The sequence below is a fragment of the Salvelinus sp. IW2-2015 genome, linkage group LG15 (assembly GCF_002910315.2).
Source record: "Salvelinus sp. IW2-2015 linkage group LG15, ASM291031v2, whole genome shotgun sequence".
Classification (NCBI taxonomy): domain Eukaryota; kingdom Metazoa; phylum Chordata; class Actinopteri; order Salmoniformes; family Salmonidae; genus Salvelinus; species Salvelinus sp. IW2-2015.
In genome coordinates, this window is record NC_036855.1 from 34930774 (window position 1) to 34949161 (window position 18388).

Sequence of the window (18388 nt, forward strand, 5' to 3'; positions counted from 1 at the left end):
GAGGTCCGGACAACAGGCACTCCGATTTGATACACTGAACTCTGTCTGAGAAGTAGTTGGTGAACCAGGCGAGGCAGTCATTAGAGAAACCAAGGCTGTTGAGTCTGCCGATAAGAATACAGTGATTGACAGAGTCGAAAGCCTTGGCCAGGTTGATGAAGACGGCTGCACAGTACTGTCTTTTATCGATGGCGGTTATGATATCGTTTAGTACCTTGAGCGTGGCTGATGTGCACCCGTGACCAGCTCGGAAACCGGATTGCACAGCGGAGAAGGTACGGTGGGATTCGAAATGGTCAGTGATCTGTTTATTAACTTGGCGGCACCTACATATAGTGGCACCTACATAAAGCTGAGTGACTCGCTCATTCATGGCTTTGGATCAAAATAAATAAGTACCAACATTCTTTCTGATAGTCTATAACAAAGAAATGTTTTGGTTATCCTGACCTGGACACCATGTACAGTATTATAATAACCCATTTGGGCTATTAGCATGACAATATACCTTGACCAACACCTCTCTGTATTTTGATACTTTGTGAATGGGGCCTCCCCAGTGGCGCATCTGTCTAAGTCATCGCAATGCAAAATGCATTGCTACAGATACCCGTGCCGGCCGCCACCGGGAGACCCATGAAGCAGCTTTTGGTTTTAATTTAGAATCCTCCAATCCTCTATGTAATTATTGGCAGAGAGTCACGTCATATTTTTCGATATACTATAGGCCTACCGTAGGCAACATGAGTCTCACTAGTGTTGAGTAATGTGCTGTTAAAAGTGGTGTAGGTCTTATTTATTTAAAGAGCATATTGCAGTTAGAAGCAATAGGACTTGAAGCAATAGCCTACAACTATTTTAGCACCGTTTCGCGCTGCTCTGAGACAAGCATGGGGACTGGTCTTGATAAATCAATGCGATTTTTATTTTCACTGAATCTCCGTTTGGGTATTGGTTAGACTAGAATTATAAAATTAGGGTGTAGAAATGTTATGCTCTTAGTGTAACCTTTATTTAACTAGGCAAGTCAGTTAAGAAAAAAATCTTATTTACAAGGACAGCCTACTCCTTCCTCCCTGTTGGGGAATTGAACCCCAGTCTCCCACATGCCTGCACAACACAGGGATTCTTTAGCTAAATAGCCAAGTACTGTAGCCTACTCCCGACCGTCACATTGTACAGGGCCATATTTTCCATTCCATCCTAATGGAAACCCAGAGGGTTTTTCGTTTTTCTTGTAATAGAAACACCATAATATTAAGCAAATTAATTAAGCAACGTTTGTTAAAATCACTCCCATATACTATGTTCTTACAAAAAATGTTTTAAATTCTCTAGTACAGCCACTATTGAAGGCTATCAAATGCTTCTCAAAGATGCCCTCTGGTGGTCAAACTAGCACTAACTAGCATTAATGGTACCAGTGGTTGGCACTTAAATAACCTGCCATAGAATTCTGCGGCACCACGCAAGCTATGCTGCAGTAGGCTGCAACTTTTAAAGGACGAACGAATGTACTACAACACCATTTGACCGGAACTGTTATATTTTTACACCTTGTATTTCACTGTGTAGTATAATTGTTTAGACAGATGATCCAACCTCATTCATAGACGTCAGTGTAAATATTACTGCCTCTGCCTTCTGCTACCATCTGGATGAACAGTCTATTTGCATGAGGGTACTTATGAAGAGCACATTATTAACTTCTCTCTCTCTCTCTCTTCCTCCTCCTCCGCCTCAGTGTGTGTGCCTCCAGTGCCTCCTTTATCCCTTGATGACCCACACTGCTTCCCAGTGTGTGAGGCTGAGTGACTCTCTGTCCCCTCTAACCCCTCACCCCTGACCCCTCGTCATGGGCAGTGTGGGTAGTGGAGTGGCAGGGGAACAGGAGTTTGCCATGAAGTCCGTGGGCACTAGGACCACCCTGCCTCGCGCTCCGCCCCTGTCTCGCCGTTGCCCCGCCGACCGTAGCTGCAGCACCGAACGACTCCCCCCACCCCCAGCGACAGCCTCCGAGGGAACTGCGTCTAGTGAAGAACGAGGAAGTATTAGTATTGGGACCGCAACTGGGAAAGACCGGCCCCCGGACTCTGACATGGACCGTACCGCTACAACTGCATCCAACTGTGACCGGGGGGATACAGGGGTGGGATACGGAAACGGAGCAGGAAGGAGGGAGCGGGAGAGTGGAGGGAGGGAAAGGGAGAGTAGAGAGGATAGGGAGAGTAGAGAGTGGGAGAAAGAGAGGGAAAGGGAGAGGGCAGAGAGGGAGAGAGAAAGGGAGTGGGAGAGGGAAAGAGAAAAGGAGAGGACAGAGAGGGATAGAGACAGGGTAGAGAGGGAGAGGGATAGAGAGCGGGAGAGAGAGAGGGTAGACAGGACGAGAGAGAGGGTTGAGAGAGAGAGGGAAAGAGAGCCACGAGGAGGGGTTGTGAGTCTGGATGTATGCAGTAACTTGGTGGGACTGGGGGGGAATGATATTGGTACTGGGATGACCCCCCACCAACAAAGAGACACTGGAGGGACCAATACAGACAATCACAACAACCCTCCAAACCACAACCCACCCAAAATCCTGCCTGTCTCTGGCAAACTAGAGCAGGTATGTTCCTTTTCTCAAACAAGTATGTTTGTAGCTAGGGTCATGTGGCTTATTGGTATAGTGAGTTAGTTCACAATTAGATTACAGCAAAACCAGGGTTGTGTGGGTTTGATTCCTGCATGGGACACACATACTCTGCTGTATCCTTATATCATTGCAGTTACATAAAGACTTTATAATTACACTGTTGTATAATTACTTGACTATCTTATAACAGCTGATGAAATAGAATTTGACATGGTGAAAATGTCTTACAAATATATATTGCCATAGTACTTCATAATGATTTCTAGTGTTTACTGATTTAAGACATTGACGTAAAGGCTTTAAAGGAGAATAACGGCACATTTCGAAAATCAAAGTGCACACCTCGGTCACTCAGAGAAAACGCTCACTTCAGCTCTAGATAGAACTTAGTTCTGTCACAGGGAAAATACTCCATTCGGCAAGTCCAGTCTATTGTGAGATATGGCATATACATTTTATGTCATAATTTGGGTCACTGGTTCACTATTTTACCTTTTCTGAGATCTCTGCCAAGCAAAGTGGTAACAGAAGCTCTCATGCAACAACACACGCACGAGGGGGCTCCTCATAAAAAACACTGGCAGTTTTCAAAATAGCCTAAATCAGACTTTAGCACATCACCCAACCCAACACAGCACCCCTCAGTAGTAGCCTATTTAATTTGTCTTTTTCAATGCTTTGGAAACCAATCAGAAAATGCTGTGCACTAAAGATGGTATTGTAGCCACACAAATACAATAGAAGACAATTGTCGATCTCATCAGAAACACTGATCACAACCTTTATCTCCTAAATTATGTTGCTGGTGTATTTTGTTAGAATTTTGGAATATATAAGGTTTTTACCAGTTCCAAGTACACTGCTCAAAAAAATAAAGGGAACACTTAAACAACACAATGTAACTCCAAGTCAATCACACTTCCGTGAAATCAAACTGTCCACTTAGGAAGCAACACTAAATGACAATAAATTTCACATGCTGTTGTGCAAATGGAATAGACAAAAGGTGGAAATTATAGGCAATTAGCAAGACACCCCCAAAAAAGGAGTGATTCTGCAGGTGGTGACCACAGACAACTTCTCAGTTCCTATGCTTCCTGGCTGATGTTTTGGTCACTTTTGAATGCTGGCGGTGCTTTCACTCTAGTGGTAGCATGAGACGGAGTCTACAACCCACACAAGTGTCGGGTGCATTCATCCAGGATTGGCCACTCATGCGAAGCTTGTGGCAAAAGGTTTGCTGTGTCTGTCAGCGTAGTGTCCAGAGCAGGAGGCGCTACCAGAGACAGGCCAGTACATCAAGAGACGTGAGGCAGGCCGTAGGAGGGCAACAACCCAGCAGCAGGGACCGCTACCTCCGCCCTTTGGCAAGAGGTGCACTGCAAACCCTGAAAAATGACCCTCCAGACACGGCCACAATGCCTTGCAATTGTCTGCTAACGCAGAAACAGACGCATGAGGTGGTATGGGAGGCCGACGAGTCCACAGGTTGGGGTTGTCGCTTTACAGCCAAGCACCGTGCAGGACGCTTTGGCATTTGCCACGAGAACACAGATGGCAAATCGCCCATGGCGCCCTGTCTGCTTCACAGATGAAACAGGTTCACACCTGAGCACATAGCACAAGTGACAAGACGTGGCAGAGTCGAACGCCCCACGGCGGAGAACGTTCTCTGCTGCCCTGCAAGAATCCTTCCAGATGACCGACGTTGGCGTGGGCAGTCTCGGTGTGGGGGTGGCATTTTGTGGGGCCGCAACAGGCCTCCAGTGCTCACCAGAGGTAGGCCTGATTGCAGTAAGTACGAGATGAGATCAGACCTGTGAACCATATGCTACACATCCATTTGTGGCCTGCGGAGGTCTTTTTGCAGGGCTCTGGCAGTGCACCTCCTTGCACAAAGCGAGGTAGCGGTCTGCCTGCTGGGTTCCCTCCTAGGCCTTCCTCCCTCTCCGATGTACGGCTGTTCCTGGTAGCGGGCCTCCATGCTCTGGACATTTTTTCTACGCTGAAGAACCCAGCAACCTTTTTGCCACAGTCGCATTGTGTGCCACCTGGATGAACTGCACTACCTGAGCCACTTGTGTGGGTTGTAGACTCCGTCTCATGCTACCACTAGAGTGAGAGCACCGTCAGCATTCAAAAGTGACCAAACACTCAGCCAGGAAGCATAGGAACTGAGAAGTGGTCTGTGGTCACCACCTAGAATCACTCCTTTTTTGAGGGTGTCTTGCTAATTGCCTATAATTTCCACCTTTTGTCTATTCCATTTGCACAACAGCATGTGAAATTTATTGTCAATCAGTGTTGCTTCCTAAGTGGACAGTTTGATTTCAYAGAAGTGTGATTGACTTGGAGTTACATTGTGTTGTTTAAGTGTTCCCTTTATTTTTTTGAGCAGTGTATATCCAGGCTCGAGTCCCGTAAGCGAAACCACACAGCTGAAGCAAAGTTTCACCCAAATTTGTATTTATTCTTTTAATATATTTTTTGTAATTTTACCTCCTTTTTTCTCCCCAATTTCCCGATATTACGATCTTGTCTCATCACTGCAACTCCCCAACGGGCTCGGGAGAGGCGAAGGTCAAGTCATGCGTCCTGCCGAACATGACCCGCCAAACCGTGCTTCTTAACACCCGCTTGCTTAACCCGGAAGTCAGCCGCACCAATGTGTCGGAGAAAACACAGTTCAACTGACGACTGAAGTCAGCCTGCAGGCGCCCGGGCCGCCACAAGGAGTCGCTAGAGCGCAATGAGCCAAGTAAAGCCTCCCCGGCCAAACCCTCCCCTAACCCGGATGACGCTGGACCAATTGTGTGCCGCCCTATGGGACTCCCGATCCCGGCCGGTTGTGACACAGTCTGGGATCAAACTCCAGGCTGTAGTGGTGGCGCAACACTGCAATGCAGTGCCTTAGACCGCTGTGCCACTCGGGAGGCGTTTCACCCACATTTTAGATCAGAAAATATCCACCAGGCTTTCTGTCATGTCAACCATCCATCCAAATCAAATAATTCCATGTGTCTGCCTTTTGTCTTTATAAACTTGTACATAGCCTTTTCCATGATATGGGGTAATCCAATGAGCAACACTGCAGCTGTTGATTTGCAGTGATCATTATTCATCACATATGCTATAAATAAACAATGCACGACTTTGAAGGAGTAGGGTATTTGATGCATGTTTGATGCAAACATAGGCTGTAAGAATACTTTTTCATTTTATAAAATTAGCCTACATTTTCACATTCTCTTGCTCGCTCGAGGAAGGCAATTTGTCCCTGTTTGCAAACGGAATCTCCTGCATAATTTTTGTCAATTATTGTCATTATTCTACCAATTTGTAAATGTAGGCTCATAATAAATGTAAATAAATCATATTTGATCTACACCAATGAGCATCAATCACATATTGTATCTACTGTATCTATTATATCTGCACAATTTTTTTCTCCCAATGATATATTTGCTGTCAGCTGGCTACTGTAGAAAAGTTACAATGTAATTAAGCATTTGTTACATAAATGAGCCTTTTAGCCCATATGTGTCATCCTAGGAAGTGGACGTTATGTTGCACACTCAGTAGTCTTTCCCGCTCATTTGAGTAAATATACTTTGCTGTAATGATCTGATCACACCATGCAACGAGGGATGTGGCCTACAGTCAAAGAGGGAAGATGGACAATGTTGACAGGCAGGTTAAATTATGTCCAATGGAGTTGCAAGCTTAAAGTGTGAGGCGGGATTAGGTCGGCCCCTTTCCTCTTTGCTTGGCAGAGCTCTCAGAAAAGGTACAATTGTGAACCAGCGACCCAAATGTATCACATAAAACATATATGACATATCTCACAATCGATTGGACTTCCCAAATGTACTATTTTTGCTGTGACAGAACGTTTATATTTTTCGTAGATTTGCGTTATTCCACAAAGTTTTCTCTAGCGCTGCAGTGAGTGGGGGCTGTATAACCCTGTGACATTGCTCTGTTCTCTACCTCGCTCTCTCTGAGTGAGAGAGGTTCGCACTTTGACAGACAGTCCAACAACGAGGGGGGTTTAGGAACATAGAAATTTGCTGTAATTCCCCTTTAATGTGTTGTTTTGCTAACAGTTTCCTCTGATGTTTCTTTATAACCATCTCTACCCGTATCGCTCTTTACCCAAATCTCTCTCTCCTTCCTCCCCCTTTCCCTTCAACTCTCTAGAACAACTCCGGGCTGGTTCGTCCTTCTGCCTTCAAACCAGTGGTTCCCAAAAGCTTTCACTCCATGCAGAACCTCATAGGCCAAACCACTAGTGGTGAGGGTAGGGGTGCGGGGGGGCGTAGAGATGGAGGAGCAGGGGGAGGAGAACCAGGGGCAGTTCCAGAGGCCCTCATTCTAGACCAGGACAGCCCAGGAAGAGGCAGCTGCCGGGCAGAGGGAGCAGGAGGGGGTGAGGGAGCAGGAGGGGTCCAGGGGGGGATGTCAGATTCGGGGAGAAACTCCTTGACCAGCCTGCCCACCTACACAGGCTCTGGGTCGGGCTATGTGCCCCCAGGGGCCCTGGGTACTCTCAGTGCTTCTACCAGCCATATCAACAGACTGGGGACCACAGCTGGAGCTGCAGCGGCTCAGGACAAGCTGGAGAAACCAGGCTACCAGGTGGGTAGGGTCTTTTGAACATAATTACAGACACTGCAGTCGACTCCGAATGAGTTCACATTTGATAAGCGTTAACATACTTTTAGCGTAGTGCAGTTTACCAGCAGCAATTCATATACATTGTTTTTACTTGCTCTGGGTATCTGCACCTATCCAGTTTGGTACCAGTCCAGTGTGGACTGTATATGAATCTATGTGAGACTATTCCAGAATGGGCTGAGTGCCTCGGACAGTGGCCACTCCTCTTCAGGAAAGAGCTCCTCATCCTATCAGAGGCTGAGCCACCTGGGGGACACCCCAGCACCCCTTCGCCCCTCGCCTTCCTCTGATGACGTCATCCAAGACCTGGAGGACCGGCTCTGGGAGAAGGAGCAAGAGGTGAGAGGTGAAAGGTCATTTTGTGGTCAAGGGGGATTTATTTTAGTAGATTTCATGGATGTAGCAATTATCATCGCTTCGGTCAGTGCCAACAATCCTTCCCTCCTCTCCTGAGCTCTCTCTCCTCTCCTCCCCTCTCCCAGGTGCAGCACATGCATCGTAACTTGGACCAGAGCGAGGCAGCCATCGTCCAGGTTTTTGAGGAGAAGCAGCGCGTGTGGGAGAGACAGATGGAAGAGCTGCGACAGAACTATGCCTCCCGCCTGCAGCAGGTGACCACACATTCCACAGCGGCATTAACCAATAAGAATCCACCAAATGTTGTTCGTCTCTTCCTCTGTGTACAGGTGACGCGCCGCGCCCAGCGCTCCCAGAATGCCCTGCAGGCCCAGATCACCCGTCTGTCGCAGGACAAGCGGCGCCTGCAGGAGGAGATGCCTGCCTTGCTGGCCCAGAGAGAAGAGCTGGAGAGGAAGTGTCTGGACTTCAAGAAGGAACAGGCCGACATACTGCCACGCCTGGAGGAGACCAAGTGGGAGGTGTGTGTCGTGTGGTGGTGTGTGTGTGTTTGTGCATGGTGCGTCGGTATGAACAGCCCCATAACACTGCAGCTCTACCTTACTATACTATATGCTTTCCCTGCTGTGTGGTCCAGGTATGTCAGAAAGCGGGGGAGATCTCCCTGCTGAAGCAGCAGCTGAGGGAGAGCCAGGTGGAGGTGACCCAGCGGGCGGGAGAGATGGTGGCCCTCAGGGGTCAGCTGAAAGAGGCCAACGCTCAGCTGAGAGACCGGGAGGAGGTCATGCTGGGCCTCAAGGACTCCTACACCAACAAGAGCCTGGAGCTGGAGCGCTGCCAGGGAGAGCTGAGGAGGACGCTGACTGAGGTAGCTATACACATACAAACCTGTAAGTCACATTTCTGATGACACAAATACGTGACACTAGATGGGATATCCTGTTGTTTTAGAGTTAGGGATCAAAATGAAACCGGACCACACACATACATACAGTATATGCACACTAGTGCTGAGTGATTAAACACTAATTGACCGACGTCAGTTCAATTATTTGAATTCCATTTATTTATTTATTTTTCTGTGAGCTCAATGTGCACATGGCACAGTTCCTTTAGTGACAAATGAGATCCAAACTTAACAGTGCGATGTAGTAGGGAGTTGTTGTTTCCAACAGGACAATATTCTACATAGTTTAGTGCATAAAACGTCGTAATTATTTACAATAACCATAATCCATTGCGCATCTACTTGTCCGGTCTGCGTTTCATTTACGCCTACTAAATTAGGTTCGTGTGGTGCAGACACGGAGAGGGACAGAAGAATGTGTGATCGTGAGGTGATATATAGAGCAGCTGTTGCTTCGCGAAGTGTCTGTACCTGAAAATACATGCTCTAAGTGATTGATAGTTGGTATTCAGCAGTCTTAAAAGTATGCCTTATTTACTTTGAAGAACTACAAAACAGTGATTTTGTCAGACAGAATAGGCAGCAGCTCTATAGAGATGAGATGATGAATTGGAATGATATAATAAAGTCAACGAATAAAACAAATGTACTATACACAACAATTTTATTTAAGTAAAACTGAATAAATGATGGTAGTAACCAGTAATGGGCAGTCACTACTAGGGTTGCACATTTTGGGGAATATTCAGAGGTGGAAACTTTCCGTGGGAATTAACGGGAATATATGGGAATTAACGGAAATATATGCAAATTAATATTAATACCATTTAAATATAGATGTTTTTTGCATTGGATATATTTACCATATCATATGGAGACAGAAACATAAACATTTTACCTTCTCATAAGTAGACATAATTGCAAATGATTAAATCTTTCTGATATAAATTTTAAAAACTATTTAGTTACGAATTTAACTTTAATTAAATCAGTTGACTCTTCACATGGGATGATTTCACTGAACAACAAAAGAAAGGGAATATTGAATGATCCCCAATGATCCATCGCATCACCCAAAAACGTTTTCAACATACATCTGTAAAATGATAGTCTAGAAACTAAAGCTTGGGTTGTCTGCCTCTCAGGCTTCCATGTCTTCTCCCTGGACCTCCTCAATGTCCACCTCTTGAACATCAGACTCTGAAGCCTCATCTTCACTGTCACTTTCCAACCTTGTTGAGGATGGCTCATTGTCAGGCTCAAAAAGCCTCAAATTTGCCCGGGTGGCCACCAATTTTTCAACACTTGTATTGGTCAGCCTGTTGCTTGCTTTGGTGTGTGTGTTCCCAAACAAGGACCAGATGCGCTCGGGGGCAGCTGATGTTGGTGGGATTTGGAGGATGATGGAGGCAACAGGAGAAAGAACCTCAGATTCACAAAGTCCCTTCCACCAGGTGGCTGATGAGATATGTTGGCACGACTGCCATATTGCATCTCCATCCCCAAAGCCCTTGCTTGGAAGTGTACTTCGCCAGACTGCCAAGAACCTTGCCCTCATACAGGCCAAGGTGGCGAGACACAGTAGTGATGACACCATAGGCCTTGTTGATCTCTGCAACAGACCGGATGCTCTTGCCAGCATACTTGGGGTCCAACATGTACACTGCGGTGTGTATGGGCTTCAGGCATAAGTCTTCACGCTTTTTTATGTATTTCAGAACTGCAGTTTCCTCTGCTTAGAGCAACAGTGACGTGGGCATGGCAGTACGGATTTCTTCTCTTACATCTGCAAGCAGAGTCTGAACATCAGACAGGATGGCATTGTCTCCCTCAAGTCGTGCAATGGCTACTGCTATAGGTTTCAGGAGTTTCGGGCTGCTTACCACTATCTTCCAAAATACATCATCCAGGAGGATCCTCTTGATGGGGCTGTCCATATCGGGAGACTGTGATATGGCCATTTCTTGGAGAGACTCCTTCCCCTCCAGGAGACTGTCAAACATGATGACAACACCACCCCAACGGGTGTTGCTGGGCAGCTTCAATGTGATGCTCTTATTCTTCTCACTTTGCTTGGTGAGGTAGATTGCTGCTATAACTTGATGACCCTTCACATACCTAACCATTTCCTTGGCTCTCTTGTAGAGTGTATCCATTGTTTTCAATGCCATGATGTCCTTGAGCAGATTCAATCCATGAGCAGCACAGCCAATGGGTGTGATGTGAGGATAGGACTCCTCCACTTTAGACCAATCAGCCTTCATGTTTGTAGCATTGTCTTTCACCAGTGCAAATATCTTCTGTGGTCCAAGGTCATTGATGACTGCCTTCAGCTCATCTGCAATGTAGAGACTGGTGTGTCTGTTGTCCCTTGTGTCTGTGCTCTTGTAGAATACTGGTTGAGTGGTGGAGATGATGTAGTTAATTATTCCTTGCCAACGAACAATCGACCACCCATCAGAGATGATTGTAATAGTTTGCTTTCTCTATGATTTGCTTGACCTTCACTTGAACTCTGTTGAACTCTGCACCCAGCAAATGAGTAGATAAAGCATGTCTGGTTGGAGTGGTGTATGCTGGGCGAAGAACATTCAGAAATCTCTTCCAGTACACATTGCCTGTGAGCATCAGAGTTGCATAGTTGCATACACAGCTCGAGCAAGACATTTATCAGCATTTCTCTGACTACGTTCCTCCAGTCAAAAAAGTCAAAAAGAGTCAAAAAAACTTCTAATTCCAGGAGGACCATGAACTATTGCTATCGATAAGGTCATCATTTTCACCTCAAATAGAAGTAGAGGGACTTTTGTCAGAGGTTGCTTGTTGTGAGCGCTGAGGGAACTTTATGCATTTATGCATCTTTGTTGCATTCTTCACATATGATTTGGCACTGTATTTGCAAATGTACACAGCTTTTCCTTCAACATTAGCTGCAGTGAAATGTCTCCACACATCAGATAGTGCCCGTTGAATTTTCCTGTAAAGATTAAGGAAAAAATGGTAATAAAAAACAAATACAATTCCATGTACAGATAAATAGTTAAGCAGTAAGATTAAACAACTCCTTTGTAAGATAAATGTTTTTAAATGAAACATGTATGGAAACAGGTGAATTAACACTCCTCAGTTAGCAGGCTCAAGCAAGCTAAAACCCACATGGTAGCAAAAACTAACTAGCAGAAATTGTTAACAAGTTAGAAATGATTTAAACACACTTTTCTGTATTCTACTATTTACTAGTTAATAAATAATCATGTATGTCATATAAAATATATTCACCCCACCCAGTATTGTACTCAAAATTTATCAGAAAGCATGTAGTCCTTGACTCAGACAGTGTAGTAGTGTGGGCTCAATAGCATCTCATTAGTGTGCAAGATCTTGAGAATCAGCTGTACATGTGATGGAAGAGTGCACTGTGCTTGCAGGGGGTTGCAATTCCATTGAATTGGGGATAGTTTAACCAAAATATGCCACAAAACCTAGAATTGCCCGGGCTTAACTTCCAATGGACAATTTCTGGAAAAATTCAGGGAAATTTACCAGAAAGTTTCCAACATTTTGAAACCCAGTCACTACCATCATTGGACTTGTATTAATTGTTTTATTCTGTGTTGTTACAGTATTCAAACCAAATAATTTAACCAAAATTGAAAACCGGGATTATATTTAAATGTTTAAATATTTTTTTATACCGAACCAACCTCAAAAAGCACGAATCTCTCAGCACTACTCTATAGAGATGAGATGATGACTTGGAATCAAATAAAACAAATGTAATATGCACAACAACTGTTTTTTATTTTTAAGTACTATGAATAAATTATGGTTAATATGTGATATGCAGTAATACCATCATGGGACTTTTACGAATTGTTTTATTGTGTGTTACAGCATTCAAGCCAAATAATCAAAATTGAAAACAGTGAACCAACCACAAAAAGCTCAGAGACAGCACTAATGCACACTAAATCCTCCTTCTCTTTGTCAGGTGTCTATCCTGAGGGAGAAGCTGGGTGTGTTTGAGGTTGAGGTTCTGGGTCTTAAACGAACTCTGGGGGAGCTGGGCGGAGCGGTTGATCCTGCAATAACACAAACCCTAGCAGCAGGAGGGCTACTCCCCCCCTGGGGGGCTCTCTACTGCCTCCGCACCCCCACTGAGCCCTCATCCACCCCCCTTACCCACACCTCAGATGCCCTGCTCAGCTTTCAGAGTGATGAGGCAAAAGCCCAGAGGCAAGAGACACAGAGACAGGAGAGGCAGCAGCGTGAAGAGGCCCAGTGGTGTGACATGCAGCCACGCCAGGAGGCCCATCTCCGTCAGGAGGCTCATCTCCACCAGGAATCCCAACTGCGTAAGGAAGCTCAACTTCGTCAGGAAGCCTACTTGCGTCAGGAGGCCCAGCAGCAGCAGCAGCGCCAGGAGGCCCAGTGGGAGGAATCAGGGAACCTGCGTGAGCAGCTGGAACAGCTCCAGGGGGCCTTACGTCTAGAACGTCAGCAGAGAGAGCTCCAAGCCCACAGTTTTGACCAGGAGCGACACACCTGGATTGACGAGAAGGAGCGTGTGCTGAAATACCAGGCGCAGCTTCAGGTCAGCTATGTGGAGACTCTACAGAAAAACCAGGCTCTAGAGCAACAGGTGGGACAGCTGGGGACCAAACTTACCCCCTCCCCATCTTCCAGCTCCCCTCCCCCACCACCAGCCCTGTCAACCCTCCCTCCCCTGCCCGCCGTCCCTCTCCCTGCCCCCATTGCACTCACCCTCTCACCCCTGCACTGTGAGGACCAGAAAGGCCCCCCTTCCCTCCTCCAGCTGCCCTCACCCTGGGCAGGGCCCTCACGCCTGGAGAGGATAGAGTCCACTGAGATTTAGAGAGGCTCCATTCTACTGAATATCAACTTGATTACAAACAACAAAAGACATATTAAACTACAAAACAGAACTGCAACGCAAACTGTACCATTGCATATTGTACAGTTAAAACAACCAATGCAAACTGAACAGCAGAGAACAATACAATAGAGTTTAGACTATGAACACAAACTATAATTGAATACAATACAGTATTAAAGAAAACAACAGAAAAACAAACTGAAAGGCTACATTATAGAATGCAATGTAAACTACATTACAAGCAAAGTACACTATATCTGAATATTAAAACTAAACTACTCAATCCTGTCAATGATAAAGTGTCCATTGCTTACCAGGCAGTCTTGGTGGGAAGCAGTGACACTCAGATGGAAGCAAGATTGGCACCAAAAGTTCCAAGATGATAACATTCTAGTTTGAATGCAAATAACCATGTTATTGTTCTGGGAGGCTTGGTACCAACCTGGAGGGTAGTTTGCCAAAATGCATGTCTATGATAATGGGACATGAAGTCGGGGAAAACAGAATCATATTTTAGAGGATAATCAGGGGCGATGTTTTCCAGAATGTGCTTGTCTTTTCCATTTCTGGGCCGATGTTTCTCTCAGAAGGTGTGTGAGAGGATTGTGATGAGAAAGTGGATGTGTCTGGAAAGTGAAAATTGTGGATGAAAAATCCAAAGTGGTTTTTAATAGGAGGAAATTAGGAGAATAGTAGTATAGTTGATTGGTTGGTTCCGTTTCAGCTCATTTCCTGAAGTGGCTTGAGATGAAATGTAGTCGAACTCTGAATGATTCTTAATGTAGATTCAGGGATATTGGAGAACCTCCCACTAGGCACAGATGTCATTTCAACGTCTCTTCGACATTGGTTCTTCGTCATTTCATTGAAACGATGTGGAAACGACATTGATAAAACCAGTATGTGCCCAGTGGGCTGGCTCTCTGGCACTACAAACTGTCCGCGGTGACTAAAGATGAACACAAGGGGTCCGCATTGAGCTGTGTCAGACCTCCCCACCAGCAGAGAAAATTACTTGACACGGGAAACACACTGGCTTTACTCGGATATTGTCATTATTTATACTTTCAAGATCATGCTTTTATGACGCAAGAGTGGGAGGAGAGGAGAAGACCAAGTGACAAGAGTGAGCAGAAAGAATGAGGTGAAAAAAGTGAGGACAGAGCTGAAACTGACTTCATATGTAAAAATAGGAGGCAAGTGAGAGTACAGTAGTGGAAGAATGAGAGCTTGGTCCAGAGAAAGGCTGAATTAACTTTCACCCACCCAGCCCTTTCAAATCAGCAAGGGTGCCAGTTTTCAAAATGGGATGCATCCCAAAGAGTTAGAGAGCCAGACAAAGGAAGACATTGCCTTCCCTAGGTAGGGTTCAGACTTACTGCACTATGTCCTATTGAGGAGATCAGACCGAAAGTAGACTCGATTAGATGTGAATAGTATGGCTTTTATGTGTTCATGTTTATTCCAGCATACCAAGATACTGCGTGTGAATATTTAAAGAAATCAAATTATTACTATTACAATTGTTATTATTATTCTTGTGAATCGGACAAGTATTATAAGCTTTTCTTGAATGTTTCTTAACTGTATGAATGCTAGTTTAGATCTACTACATGGTTCAACCATATTGTAAGAATATGTCGAAAATCAACTACTAACAATATCAACTATATCCAAAGCCGTTGTTAGTTTCTTTTTTTGTTGTTGGTGATGTCAATGTAATTACTGTATTGTTTTAGAGGGGAAATTGCCACCAATGTTTTTGTACTTATTTTAACGGTTTGTATTTATGTTACTGTAATGGCTTGATGAAGATCACTCCTGGGTAAAATCAAACAGAATCAATAAAGATGCAAGGAAATAAACATGACTTAATTTCCAATAGGGTTATTATACACAGTGTACAAAACATTAGGAACACCTTCCTAATATTAAGTTACACGCTCTTTGCCCTCAGAACAGCCTCAATTCGTCAGGGCATGGCCTGACTCTACAAGGTGTCGAAAGCGTTCCACAGGGATGTTGACTCCAATGCTTCCAACAGTTGTGTCAAGTTGGCTGGATGTCCTTTGAGTGGTGGACCAACAGTTGTGTCAAGTTGGCTGGATGGTGGACCATTCTTGATGCACAAGGTAGTGTGAAAAACCCAGCAGCGTTGCAGTTCTTGACACCTTCAAACCAGTGCACCTGGCACCTACTACAATATGATCTTGTTGCCTACTGATATACATTCAGATGTCATAAATCAGCACTGCAGAGCTCTCCCTGTACTAAGCCGTGCCTTGATTGTATTACTGTTGATGATATCTGGAAATGTGCATGTACACCCTGGCCCATCTACTGTTGCTAGCCCCAATTCTGACTTGTGCTCTGATATCTGCTTCACTGATTTCTGCTCTCATAAAAGCCTGGGTTTTCTGCACGTTAACACTAGAAGCTTATTACCTCAAATGGATCAATTGAAATTGTGGGTTCACAGCTTCAATCCAGATGTGTTGGCCATTACTGAGACGTGGTTCAGAAAAAGTCTTTTGAATACTGATGTTAACCTTTCTGGTTATAACCTTTCTCGGCAAGACAGATCTTCCAAAGGTGGGGGATTGGCAATCTTTACCAAGGATCACATTCAGTGTTCGGTTGTCTCTACCAAGTCTGTCCCCAAACAATTTGATTTGCTGGTTTTAAGCATTAAACTTTCAAATAGCTCTTTGTTGACTGTTGCTGGGTGCTATCGTCCTCCATCAGCACCGGCCTGTACCCTACCTGCCCTAAGTTCTCTCCTGGCCCCTTACACTAAGTCTGAATTTGTCCTGCTAGGTTACCTAAACTGGGACATGCTTTAACCACCTGAGTCCTAAAGCAATGGGACTCCCAAAATCTTTCTCAGATGATCACCAATCCACAAGGTATGACTCCAAACACCCAGAAAAGGCTACTCTCCTCGATGTTATCCTCACAAATAATCCTGATAGGTATTAGTCTGGTGTTTTCTGTAATGACCTTAATGATCACTGTTTTACAGCCTGTGTTCATAATGGCTGCTCAGTGAAACGACCTGTCCTGATTTGTCATAGACGCTTGCTAAAAAACTTTAATGAGCAAGCCTTCCTTCATGACCTGGCCTCTGTGTAATGGTATAGAATCAGCTTGATCCCCTCTGTCGAAGACACTTGAACCTTCTTTTTTATATTTTCAGTGGTATCGTTAACAAACACGCCCCCATTAAGAAAATGAGAATTAAAAGCAGGTTCAACCCCTGGTTCGACCGTGATCTTGCAGAGTTACTCCACCTCAAGAATTGCATTTGGCGAAAGGCTCGGCACACGCATACTCAAGCTGACTTGCTATCGTTCAGGCAAATGAGAAATAAGTGCACTCAGGCTATCCGGAAGGCCAAAGTTAGTTACTTTAAGGAGCAGTTCTCTCTCTGTGGGTCTAACCCCAAGAAGTTCTGGAAAACGGTTAAAGACCTGGAGAATAAACCCTCCTCCTCACAGCTGCCCATGTCCCTTAATGTTGATGATGTGGTTATTACTGACAAGAAGAACATGGCTGAGCTCTTTAATCACCATTTCATTAAGTCAGGATTCCTATTTGACTCAGCCATTCCTCCTTGCCCGTCCAACATTTCCTCATCTCCCACCCCTTCTAATGCGACTATCCCCGATGCTATTCCATCATTTCCCCCTGCCCCGCAACAAGGTTTCTCCCTGCAGTCACTGAGTCTGAGGTGCTAAAGGAGCTCCTTAAACTTGACCCCAAAAAACCATCTGGCTCAGATGGTTTAGACCCTTTCTTCTTCAAGGTTGCTGCCCCTATCATCGCCAAGCCTATCTCCAACCTTTTTAACATGTCTCTCCTTTCTGGGGGGGTTCCCATTGCTTGGAAGGAAGCCACAGTTCATTCTTTATTTAAAGGGGGAGATCAAGCTGATCCTAACTGTTATAGGCCTATTTCTGTGTTGCCCTGTTTATCAAAAGTGTTGGAAAAACAGTCAATAATCAACTGACTGGCTTTCTTGATGTCTATAGTATTCTCTCGGGTATGCAATCTGGTTTCCGCTCAGGTTATGGATGTGTCACTGCAACCTTAAAGGTCCTGAATGATGTCACCATTGCCCATGATTCTAAGCAATATTGTGCTGCTATTTTTATTGACTTGGCCAAAGCTTTTGATACGGTAGACCATTCCATTCTTGTGGGCCGGCTAAGGAGTATTGGTGTCTCTGAGGGGTCTTTGGCCTGGTTTGCTAACTACCTCTCTCAAAGAGTGCAGTGTATAACGTCAGAAAATCTGCTGCCTCAGCCACTGCCTGTCACCAAGGGAGTACCCCAAGGCTCAACCCTAGGCCCCACGCTCTTCCCAATTTACATCAACAACATAGCTCAGGCAGTAGGAAGCTCTCTCATCCATTTATATGCAGATGATACAGTCTTATACTCAGCTGCCCCCTCCCCGGATTTTGTGTTAAATGCTCTTCAACAAAGCTTTCTTAGTGTCCAACAAGCTATCTCTACCCTTAACCTTGTTCTGAACACCTTCAAAACAAAAGGTCATGTGGTTTGGTAAGAAGAATGCCCCTCTTCCCACAGGTGTTATTACTACCTCTGATGGTGTAGAGCTTGAGGTAGTGACCTCATACAAGTACTTGGGAGTATGGCTAGATGGTGCACTGTCCTCAACACATATAAAAGATGCAGGCTAAAGTTAAATCTATACTTGGTTTCCTCCATTGTAATCGCTCCTCTTTCACCCCAGCTGCCAAACTAAACCTGATTCAGATGACAATCCTACCCATGCTAGATTACGGAGACATAATTTATAGATCGGCTGGTAAGGGTGCTCTCGAGCGGCTAATGTTCTTTACCATTCGGCCATCAGATTTGCCACCAATGCTCCTTATAGGACACATCACTGC

General features: G+C 45.0%; 1 protein-coding gene across 2 annotated transcripts in view; it reads left to right on the forward strand.

The window, feature by feature from the left end:
* The window catches only part of LOC111973681 (leucine zipper putative tumor suppressor 3-like), a 26371-nt gene extending 11042 nt beyond the window's left edge, over positions 1–15329 (forward strand). The window contains exons 2-8 of one of the 2 annotated variants that reach the window (XM_024001063.2): positions 1745–2605; positions 6833–7270; positions 7481–7648; positions 7792–7920; positions 7996–8187; positions 8304–8534; positions 12565–15329. In XM_024001063.2, the coding sequence (XP_023856831.2) occupies positions 1856–2605; positions 6833–7270; positions 7481–7648; positions 7792–7920; positions 7996–8187; positions 8304–8534; positions 12565–13449 (2793 nt within the window). In that variant the 5' untranslated portion in view covers positions 1745–1855 and the 3' untranslated portion in view covers positions 13450–15329. Of the gene's footprint in view, positions 1–1744; positions 2606–6832; positions 7271–7480; positions 7649–7791; positions 8188–8303; positions 8535–12564 lie in introns of both variants that reach the window. The other variant, XM_024001062.2, reaches the window with a different exon arrangement.
* Positions 15330–18388: the final 3059 nt, after the last annotated feature.